The sequence below is a fragment of the Terrapene carolina genome, unplaced genomic scaffold, assembly GCF_002925995.2.
Source record: "Terrapene carolina triunguis isolate 2854851 unplaced genomic scaffold, T_m_triunguis-2.0 Scaffold58, whole genome shotgun sequence".
NCBI classification, from domain to species: Eukaryota; Metazoa; Chordata; order Testudines; family Emydidae; genus Terrapene; species Terrapene triunguis.
In genome coordinates this window covers 20148788-20160848 of record NW_020664409.1, presented here as the reverse complement: position 1 = coordinate 20160848, position 12061 = coordinate 20148788, and the positions used below count along the sequence as shown (strand labels likewise).

The 12061-nt window shown below is 46.0% G+C and overlaps 1 protein-coding gene across 1 annotated transcript in view; it reads right to left on the bottom strand.

The window, feature by feature from the left end:
• RTTN (rotatin) overlaps window positions 1–10064 on the bottom strand; it is a 202486-nt gene extending 192422 nt beyond the window's left edge. The window contains exon 1 of the mRNA XM_029914074.1: window positions 9863–10064. Coding sequence (XP_029769934.1) covers window positions 9863–10064 — 202 coding nt within the window. The remainder of the gene's footprint in view (window positions 1–9862) is intronic.
• Window positions 10065–12061: the final 1997 nt, after the last annotated feature.

Genomic DNA, 12061 nt, shown 5'->3' with positions numbered 1-12061 from the left:
AGTTTGACTACATTTATTTCAGAAGCATTTTGGCTGTAGAGCAGTGTTATGGCTGACAAGATGTCACTGTTACAAAGTTGTTTTCTGACCATGATCTTATTCAGTTAATATGCTAATTGTAAAAAAAGCTGCAGTCACACTCAGCAAAGAGGGTATGTGTTTAAATACTGTGACTTAAGTTGAAGCTAAGCCTCCTTTTTCAAAGTGTAGTCTACAGAAGGTAGACAACAATTTAAGAATTCTGAGGCCTAGGCAATTTCCGCCCAAAACAAGGAATTCCTTGCATCCCCCTTATAACACTGAGAAGCTCTCAGTTTCTTTGTCTTCTCCACCATTTAGGGCTTCTGTTGCAGTCATCAGACTAGGATTTACCATCTAATCATTAAAATTATGTCTACATAGCAGCTAGGAGGTATAATTCCTAACTCAGGTAGACTTATATCTGCTAGCTCTGCTCAAGCTAGTATGCTAAAATTAGCAGTGTTGCCGTGGCTACACAGGCAGCAGCTCTGGCTGGCCACCCAAATACAACCTCACCTGACCCCACCTGTATATACACTTCTCACACTGTAACCACTCTGCTATTTGTAGCTGCTAGCATGTGCTTGTGCACCTGCATCCAAGCTGGGAATTACACATTCCAGCTGCTGAGGAGATATACCCTAAAGGGTTTATTCAGGCATTGATACAAATGTATAACTGCCATTAGGAACTGGTAGAAGTTAAACACTTGTAAAGACAGCACAACAGACCACTAGAAACAGCAAGTCACAGAATCAGGTTTCACATCAAAACATTATAGTTATGCAATGACTTTAATGGGAGATTAATATAGGAAAACTTTACGAATGGCAGCCTAAAGACATCCTGTGGTAAATACTTAGTGTGCCAACAAATATTTGATATTTGTGTCTTGTACAACACTGAATTCCTTAAAATCCTGGTTCCCAAACCCCATCCCCCTCCCTCAAACAACCAACATTTGAATTAATTGTAGGACTAAACATGCTCATATAAAGCTTGTGGGTTGTTAGTTGTGACAAATGTGGAAATATTTTTATTTTGTATAGAAGCAAATTTATTTGCTTGGTAGTATAACAGAGTCAACCTCCCTTGTGACCAGGAGTCAGAGGTGAAAGTAAGCCGGTCTGGTCCGGTATGGCGTATTGGCAAGAGCCAGTATGCCGTGCTGGACTGGACCAGCTTCCCCAGGCTGGCGATTTAAAGGGCCCGGGGCTCCCTGCAGCGGCCAGAGCCCCAGGCCCTTTAATCACCACCCGAGCTCAGCTGCCAGAACCCTTGGGTAGCAGCAGCAGGGTTCCGGCGATGATTTAAAGGGCCCTTTAAATCACCCCTGAGCAGCTCTGCAGCTGGTAGCTCCCGGGGTGATTTAAAGGGCCTGGGTATTTAAAGGTCCCGCCTCTTCCGGTTGAGGCCACACACCCTGCTCAGGACTCCGGTGTACCAGTAAGTCCTTTAAGTTACTTTCACACCTGCCAGGTGTGGTGTAGCAGCTCTGACTGGGCTAGCACCCCTTGCTGACACTTGCTCCAGCAGTTCCTCTTCTAGTGACTTGGCCCTCCAGCTGGGTCACCATCTTAAGTCCACTCCTTCCAGGGTCACAACTGTCCCAACTGAAAGTCCCAAAAGTGTCCTTAACACAAACAAAAATCCTTCCCCTTCTCTGAGACTCTTCCTCAGCCTGTAGCCCACTTGCTGGGCTCAAAACCCTTAAAGTGGAGTCAGTAGAGGAACCGAGCCCGACCATCCACTCGATCCAGGGCCCTTATCTGAAAAGCTAGGTATGCTCTATCTGTGTTGTACTTTTCCCTGTGTCACTTGCTACCCACCTGAGGGACCCACCACCGAAATCCTGGATGTGCCGTCCCTTCCCATTGGCCGCCCCAAGCACCTGCTTCGTTCGTTGGTGCCTGGAGTTGGCCCTGTCTCCCAGGCTGCTCTGCCTGGACAGCGAGCTAGCTTGTTTGGCCTTGTCTTGCCTCCTTCTCTCTCTCGCTCTCTGTCTCACACACATACACACCACTTTCCCCAGCTGGTCTTTTATTACCACTTAAGCCTTCATTCATTCTTCATTCTTAAGCCTTTCATTCCCATTACTGCAGCCACCTTTTGTTCTTTATGGGGTATTTGCTTGAGGCTTGGTTTACATTACCAACTTATGTCTGTATAATTATGTCGCACAAGGGTTTGGGAAATCCACACTCTTGAGAGAAGCAGTTATACTGACTGAACTCCTGGTGCAGACAGCGCTATGTTCATGGGAGGGCTTTTCCTTTTGACACAGCTACCGCCTCTTAGGGAGGTGGAGTACCTACATTAACAGGAGAAGCTCTCCTGTCAGCATAGGTAGCATCTTCACTAAGCACTACTGTGCCACTGCAGCTCTGTAAGTGTAGACAAGCCCTTATTCTCCTGAGGTGGGGCTGATTCTGTAATCAGGTTGACTTAACCCAGGTTCTCAAGCCCACTGGGCAAGCCACCCTGTTATAGGAAGGATTTCCAGAATCCTTCCAGTACTTACAGATGATGTTTTGACATCATGAAACGGCTGACATTCAGTGCAAAAAAAGTACAGTAGTGATATTATGAAGGCAGTGGTGGCTGTTAGCATAACTATCATGACTAAGGGCATGGCTACGCATGCAGATGTAGAGCACTGTGAGTTAAACCAGCCCTCGGAGAGCGCAGTAGGGAAAGTGCTGCAGTGTGTCCACACCGTCAGATTCAAGTGCACTGGCATAGTCACATTAGCAGTTCTTGCAATGCCACAGAGAGCAGTGCATTGTGGTAGCTATCCCAGCATGCAAGTGGTTGTAACGTCTTTTTCAAATGGGGGGGTGGGGTAGAGTGTGACAGGGAGTGTGTGGGGTGTATGTGGGGAGAGAGAAAGTGGGTTTTTGTGGGGCTGAAAGCATGTTAGCATGCTGTCTTGTAAGTTCAGACAGCAGCAGACCCCTCTCCCCTCTGCCTCTCTCTCTCACACACTCACAGCAAGCAACATTCCACACTAATGGCTTGCTTTGTCCCGGAGCAGATAAGCATGCCGGCTGTCAGAAACGGAGCTTTGAAAGGGCATATCCGCATTCCTACATTCAAGTTCAAAACAATGTCAAGAGTGGCCACTTGATTTAAGGGGCTTATGGGACGTTTCCGGAGGCCTATCAAAGCGCAATAATGCAACACCTCGTTCACACTGATGCTGGGGAGTTTCAGCCGAGGTGCAGCAAGCATTATGCTTCTTGTGGAGGTGGATTACCAGGAGCGCTCCAGCTGCAGAGTCCAGGCGCTCTAAGTGCCTTGCCAGTATGGACGGGTCATGAGTTAGGGTGCCTGGGGCTGCTTTAATGAGCTCTAACTTGCAAGTGTAGCCAAGCCCTTAGTTGGGTAATGCTTACAGGAGAGGAATCTGTTTCCCACCACAAAATGATACTTTTTAAAATTTAGCATACAACAATCTAAATTGCATGTATTGAACATAGGTCTCTGGCTAAGAAGGCCAATTAACTGCCTAGGGTACCTTCCAACTCTGAATTTCAAGGACAGAGGAAAGAGCAAACCAGTGTCTGTTGCTGCTGTGCTCAGTGCCTGAAGGAAGCAGATTTATAGTTATCTGTAAGAAAGTGATTTATTATAGTAATATTCTGTTATCCATAAAACTTTTCTCCCATGGGCATTAAGAAAATTTACTGACCTGATATTGAATGAAGCCTGGGTTAGACAGATATAATACAGATCCTGCTGGCTTAAGGTAGCAAAATTGCTCTTTTTCTGGTTCTACTACCAGCAGGTCTCTTCCCCATAACTTAATTAGCTATATAATTATAAAACAACTAATTACATTAACAGTCCATTTGAGAAAGCAGCCTGGAGGGGTTCTGTATGGCTAATGATATATAACCATTTGCTTGATGTGCAGCATGCAGCACTTTGTTAGACCTAAAGCTTTTCATTCAACCACTACTTAAGTTTTAAATACTAGAGGCCAGTCGCTGGCTGCCTGTTTAATAAAAGCACAACTGGAGGGTTCACACTGTGCACAGCTTAAGCAACATTTAGATGGTGATGTTTCAACATGAGACTATCAGCCAACGGCATTTTAGATTTTAAGTTTTAAGCTCCAAACCACCCTTGCAGGCTGTATCCCTGCAGAGCTCTCACAGTGAAATATTCAGGACAAATTGCTGGATAGTGCCTTGTTATGAATGTTTGTGCAGCCTGGGGAGACAACTGAAGGTGCTTTCTCCCTTCCCTCAACTTGCTGTTCTGTGCAAGGTTCAGCCACACTCAAGTGTTGTACACCAGGACCAGGGGACTCCAGTGGCAAGAATAACTGTACAAACCCTATAAAGAGCAAAAGAGAGGTTATGACATTGTTCTCATGCATGCATGAACATATACAAGCAAAGCTGGATTGGCACAGGGGGAAGTACACACTACTCCCTGTTAAAGGATATAGAATCAGCTGCTGCTGCTTGTGCTTCCCCAGCACAACAGGGAACATCTCTGGGAACTGCTATTAGTGCACAGCTCATCCTTCTGTATCCCTCCCACCTGCCAATGTGAGTTTGAAGCCACAATCTAGCCCAAAATTATGTGCGAGAGTTTGTGCACCATCAAATGAAAAGATCCCACACTGCTTAAAGTGCAACAGAATAATGACTGAACAAGACCAGCTGCAAGTTCAGAACTACTGTGTTTTTAGACACCCACCATCTGACATGCTGTTTAAATTGCATCTGTACTAATCAAAAGGGGGTTAATTAGACCTTTTTAAAAAAAGATGAGATAAAATGAAAGTGACAAATAACTGGGCCACCCGAAAGGACAACTTGTGCCACTGCCCAGGGGACCAGAGATCAGGGATGAGCTTGGTTGTTTGTTCCCAGGACTGAAGTGCAATGGAAGCAGCTCCTCGAGGGAGAGTGAGCTCTTTGAGATATACTTCAGATAAAATTATGGATTAGGACTGACACAGGAGTGTCATTAAAGCTGCAGAGAGAAACACATCCAGTCCTATTTGTCTGCTTAGTATGTCGCCACAACACAGGGCCTTTGTTGCGAGAGAAAGGAGACTAGAGAAGAAGGGTGGACATGTTCCCTTAGAGGAAAATGGCTGTCAAGTCTCCTATATTAAGCCAGGATTGCCTCCAATCAGCCTTTGCCATGATAAGGTCATTAGAGGACTCATATGATTTTTTATACCAAATTATCTCTCTTTCTTCACCCTGGTCTTGAAAACCCAAATCACCACATTCTGATCAAAAGTAGTGCCGTAACAGTGGAAATGTATTTGTCAGTCAAATATTGCTCATAAGTAGAAGAAAGGAAGGGGGTCTAGGTAGACATTTGGGGATTTTCTTATACAGTTATCTATACATATCACTATTAAGGTACGTCTACACTAGCAACTATACACGTCTATATGCGTGGTTGTGCCATAACCCACCTATTGTCCACATTTAAACCCCAGGAGCACATGTCTGAAGGCAAGTAGAAGGCAAGTAAGGCAATATGTAGAGGGGTGACCATTAGTAGAACCATCTCTATGGCATAGACTGCCGGATCTCCGCCATGGGAATGGAAAATCACTTGTCTTTTCCATTCCATCCTTGAAAACTACTATGTTCTCCAAATGTTGGTCAGCCCTTAAAGAAGAAATTGTGAACTGGACATAAACATGGCCCCTGGAAGGGACTACTCCTTCCCCCCACCCTCCACCCTCCAACTTGAGACAGAGATAATCTAACAGTTGCATTCCTGGAATACTGAAAAGTATCAAAATTGTGGCCTTCTACAGCAAAGTAATGTTATGTGAAGGGGATTTTTCAGCTTGTTCCAAAGGCCAAAAGTATAATGCTACCCTTCTGTTTGAATTGACAGGACCTTCAGCTCCTGAAAGTGAAACCATGCCACCAGGAGGGCAGGAGCAGCACCCCACAGACAGCGGAGGCAGACAGAGAAGGACCCTGAAAGAGCAGCTCACAAAGATGGATAGGAGAAACCAGGAGCAGTTTGAATTCCTCAGGATGCGGGAGGAGTGGGATATTCAGCAAGAAGAGACATTGATGAACTGGTTCATGGAGCAGGCAGCACATATAGGGAATGGGAGCATTCCTTAATGGAGAGGCTCATTGAACTGGTAGTCGAATGAGTTTGGGTTCTGCTGAGGCCACAGAACCAGAAACTGCCACCTCCTCATCCTCCAGCTGTTGCCCAGGGTGCTGCTGAGCCATGGAATCCTGATTCAAGAACCCCCCCAAGTGACCTGGAAGAGAACATGGAGACTGCAGGATTCCCAGGACCTCATCCTCCATCGGCACCTGAAACCCCTCACAGGGGAATCCACCTGAGAGTCCAGGAGGTGAACAATGAGCCTGTGGGAGTCTCTGAATCTCACCAAGTGCCTGCCCCCAAATCCCTCTCAGGGGATATCCCAGGTTTTTCCTGAGTCACTTTTCCCTGTTGTATCCCCTTTTGTCAGGAGGAGGGCAAGGAGATGGGTGCAGAGACATTAACATTTGGGCAGTGTTCCCACTTGCATTCCCTTTATTTTTTAAAGATTTGTTGCTGATCTTTCTTGTTAAAAAATATTTCAATTAAACATTCCATCTAATACTTTTGATAAATGTTATATTTTCCTTGAAAATGTGTGTGGCCCCTCCTTCCTAAGTATGATGAACTGAAGATATTTTGAGGCTCAGAACTGGGCACATAAGGTCATTAAGAGAGATTGAGTGCTCCTGATAACAGAGGTTTGTAAGCAAGTGTGACTAGTCAAGATAAAATCACTGAACACTGTGCAACTTGGTCTCCACCCTCCACTTGACAAGCCCAACCCCAAAGTGATAAACCAAGGAAGATATATTGTGATGATTGTCTTAAATGTGTGCAATGTCACTGTGTCACAGAAAGGCTAACAACCTTTTGCTACAGGGGAACAAAACCCTCACAAAACTGTGTAGCTCCACAAGTACGTACCAATGATTCCTCGCATGCATTTCAGCAGCTGTACAGGATATGAAGGTGTCCAGCCACACTGGCAGATGTAATTTTCTGTCTCCCTGCTGTGCCAAGATATGTGCACGTATGGCATCCCTGATTTCCCTCGCCTACTGAGAACTAGGACCAGTTTGCACCTGGATGGGATCTGGCTGCCTGTTCAGAGTTTATAAACTGGACTTGTCTTGAGCCCATCTGGGACAGAAATACTCTCCGTTTATCCTCACAAACATTATGCAACAGCAGGTGATGCCAGATTGGCATCCAGATGAGTGCATAGGCAGAGCCTATGAGGTTTCAGCATACCATGACAATTCTACAGCTACTAAGCTTGTAGCTGAATTCCCTTTTTCCAGGGTTATTGTCATCAGGGTATAGTTTCATGAGCCAAGGCAGGAGTGGATATTTGGGGTCCCCCAAAATAACAGTTGGCACAGACTCACTATACAGAACAATATTGTTTCTGGGGAATAATGCATCCTGGCATTTTGAATCTTTCCAGAGTTTCCTGCACTTGTATTCATGAATCTGCCTCTGTGGTCCGCTAAGCCTTGTAGAATGAGTGTATACTAACCTTTTTGGTTCACATACTCACTTGCTCCATGTGGTGGGCAAAGTACTGGGATATGGGTGTGATGGGTTGGACCACAGAAACTCCCTTGGGAACTGCCACCTGATGTGCCAAGACTACTTCTGCCCCTGCTTTCCCTGCCAGCTTGGGACTTCAGCACCTTGTCTTGTTGAGCCAGACCCACGCCAGTCTGCTCCAACACAGACCCAGGGTCTGAACCATGTGCCCCAAAGCTGCAGACTTAACCTGAAAGCAGCTTACAGAAGTGTTCCTGTCTTTAACACTCAGATGCCCAACTCCCAATGTGGTCCAAACCCCAAATAAATCCGTTTTACTCTGTATAAAGCTTATACATGGTGTAACGGGGCGACGACTCACCCTGCGCCACCTCCTGATGGTCGTCCAGGGAATTAGCTCTTTCCACTCAGGAGTGCCCTCTGCAGGCCAGTGTCCCCACTTGCCGCTGGCCCCGGTGTCTCTCACGGATCCCGGTGCCCCTTACCTCAGGGTTCCGCCCCATGCAGTACCCCGCAGTCTCGCTGAGTCTCCCCTCCCCGGGGAACCCCCAACCCCCTATCCCCACCTTGCCTCAGTCTTGGGCTACTGCCAGTCACCATCTAGCCCCCACTCACTGGGGTGGACTGCAATATAATTGCCACTCATCATTGGCAAGGAGGGTTTGGACCTGCTGCCTCTGCCTACCCTTGGGCTGCCCTGTTGCAACCCCAGTACCCTTCTTGGCCTTTAACAAGGCCTGCAGCCTGGGGGTTTTCCAGGCCGGAGCTCCCCAGCTCCTCTGGCCTTTACCCAGCCCTATTCCACTTTAGGTACCCTGCTCAGCTCCCAGCAGCCAGGCCCATCCCTCTCAGCATCTAGAAATTATTGGACAGGGCATGTTTAAATAGATGCGATTAGGTTTATTTTTTTTAATTTTGGCTTGTGGATCTTCTCTGTGCTAACCCCAGATGCTTTTGTTTGCTTGTAACCTTTAAGCTGAACCCCCAAGAAAGCTATTTTGGGTGCTTAATTTTTGTAATTGCTTCTTTTAAGATCTAGCAAAAAGCCTGAGTTCCAGATGTATTTTTTTCCTTTTGTTTTTAATAAAATTTACCTTTTTTAAGAACAGGATTGGATTTTTGATGTCCTAAGAGGTTTGTGCATGTTGGTTGATTAGCTGGTAGCCACAGCTAATTTCCTTTGTTTTCTTTCTCAGCTTTTTCCGGGGGGGGGGGAAAGGGCTTGAGGGTACCCCACAGGGAGGAATTCCCAAGTGATCCTTCCTGGGTTCAAAGGGGTTTTTTTGCATTTGGGTGTTGGCAGTGTTTACCAAGCCAAGGTCAGAGAGAAGCTGTAACCTTGGGAGTGTAATACAAGCCTGGAGTGGCAAGTATTAATTTTTAGAATCCTTGCAGGCCCCTACCTTCTGTCCTCAAAGTGACCGAGTGGGGATTCAGCCTTGACATGAAAAAAAATAAACCTAATCATGTCTATTTAAACATGCCCTGTCCAATAATTTCTTCTAGGTATGGAAGATGAATTTTTATACTTGGTTCAAGCCTTACACAGCATTCCTACTGCCCTCCGTTCCCCTCTTTCCTGGAGAGACACAACACACAAAGAAAGGGAAGTTTTTTCCCCCCATTTTAAAAAGTTTTAACCCTCCCATTGGCTCTTTTGGTCAGGTACCAACTCCTTTTCCTTTGCCTGGGGAACTTTGTTAACCCTTTATAGGTAAAGCAAGTAGAGAACAGCCACCAAGAGGGACTTTATAGCTAACTAGCTGGCTGGGTGTCCACAAAAGAAAGCTACTCCCCCCTTCATTTATCACAGGTACCATCAACGACTCCTGCACAGTTTTGAAACCCCATCCTCTGAATTCTAGCTATTATTTCTGAAACTTTTCATATGGCAGCCACCTGTGTATAAATCACGCTGTTAATTGCCTCACAAACTGCCACAACCACAACCCTGACAGTGGACTTTCCAACACCAAAGTGATTTGTAACAGACCTATAACTGTCTGGTGTAGCCAGCCTCCACATGGCAATAGCAACTTCTGAACTGGTATGGCTCCCCTGAATTAAGTGTTCTGGCACTGGATGATTGATGCAAGCTTCTCACAAAGCTCCATGAAGGTCTGTTTCTTCATTTGGAAGTTCTGAAGTCACTGCTGGTCATCCCAGGTTTCCAAAACAATGTGGTCCCATCACACAATGCTGGTTCTTCTGCACGACAAGCGATGGTCCACCCAAGGCCATACCATGGCAATACTGGCATTCACGATATCTGTACCATGGTAGCTGAATGAATTGTTTTTGATCCTCAAGGTCAGATGTCTTCTACATGTCAGAAAATTCTGCCCAAATTCCATCCAGCACCTCACAAATCCCCTATTCCACTGCATAACCATTTGTCCTGCAATAAGAAGCAGAAACAGAATCAGATCATCATCCCATTGCTCCATATCTTCCATCCCGTTTTGCAGGGAATAACAGTGAGGGGCGACATGACAGGAACTACCATTGGTAAAGGTGTGAAGGCAGGGGACAGTACCAACAACACACAGCAAAGTGGTTCCTAGAGTATCTCCCTGCGATGCACAGAACTGTGGGATACCACCCCTGTGCTAATGTTGTAAAACAACAGCGGGTATATGGGTAGATATATGTGGGTATATATGTGTACCTGGCTGTAGCGGGGCTTAAACAACCCTAGGAAAGGGCTGTGGCAGGAGAAAGTGGCCACTGGGCTGACTGGGGGAAGCAGGCAGAGCTGTGGCCACGCCCCAAACAAAGCCCAGCTGGCCCCTATAAGAGGCTGCGAGCCAGGAACCCAGTCAGTCTCTCTCTGCCTTCAGAGAGAGAGGGGCCTGGCTGCTGGGAAGCTCAGGGTGCCTAGAGTGAGGCAAGGCTAGGGAAAGGCCAGAGGGGCTGGGGGGCTCCAGGCTGGCAACTCCCCAGGCTGCAGGGCCTTGTCCAAGGCCCCATAGAGGTACTGGGTTGCAGAGAAAAGCAGCGGGTCCAAACCCCCCTTACCAGTGATGAGTGGCATACACTGCAGTCTGCCCCAGGGAACGGGGGCTAGTTGCTGACTGGCAGTAACCTTACACTGAGGCAAGGTGGGGATAGGGGGTGAGGGTTCCCCTGGGTGGGAAGACCCTGAGACTGGGGGTGTGTACTGCCAGGGGGCAGCACCCCAGCTAAAGGGACACCGGAGTCCAGGGAGGGACATGGGGGGCCAAGCTGCAGCGGTAAGGCAGATCAGTGGCCTGCAGAGGGTGCTCCGGAAGCTGGATGAGCTAATTCCTGACAGAGACCAGCAGGGGGTGAGTCCGCAAGCTTATACCGGCACTATACCTGTTTCCAGCACAGCATATGTGGACTCTTGGCACAAATATGATGAGCATGTACATGATCCAGTACTTGAGTATGTGTGCCAGAGTCAACATAGTCTTTGCTGTAAAAGCACACTGCTCACACCTACAAAGATGGGCACTGCTCACACTATCCAATGGGCAGTCAGATGGAATAGTATTGATATCCTGCCTGTCCCTTACAGAAATGTGTAAAAGAAAGCTTAATGGACCTGCTTGCATTGCTAAACCTGCTATCTAAGAGAAAATAGAACACAAAATGCTGGAACTGTATGACTAGCCAAAGGGACGATAAAGACCATCCTTTAGATCATCAGAACACTTTCAGCATATCTTTTTGTGAGATCTATTGTACGCAGAATCACGGATTAGGGATTAAACTTTTCATAACCACCTAAGGGATCTGGATGCCTAGTTGCAATTAAGATTAGTTTTTAAAAATCTCAGGCTAGATAGTAGAGGTGTAAAAGACTGAGAGTCTTCTAGTTCACCTTTACTACAGGGATAAGAATGTCCCCACTGAATATTTATAAGGGTTTTATTTGGCCTATTTTAACTGTTTCTGATTGTTCACTTTGGACCTCATGCAATTATTCTATATTCTAAATGTTTTTACTTGAAACATTTTTTTCTGATGACTAATCTTTTTTTATGTATACCATTTCATATGCCTACATTTTTCCTCCTGACATCCTTATGAACAATTCCTCCCCCTCCTTGATTTTTACAACCTTCACATATTTATAGACTGATAACATGCCATCCATCTCATCCTCCTTTTCCTAATGCAAGCTATACATATTCATTTCTATTAATCTTCCCTCATATATCAATTCCTTCAAGCTGTTTATCTTCTTAGTAGCCCTTCTGTTAACTGTCTTCATTTTATCAATATATTTTTTTAAACTGTAACACATAAAATTACACCTGGTTGCCCAGTTATCAATTACATATAAAGAATGAAAACTTGTCCCTATTAAAGTCAATGAGAGTTTTTTGCCATTGTCTTCACTAGGGCCAGGATTTCACCCCAGCGATTAAATTCACCCTGATGCATAAAGCCAACATAAGATCTCTATATTGCTTTAGTCCCATTG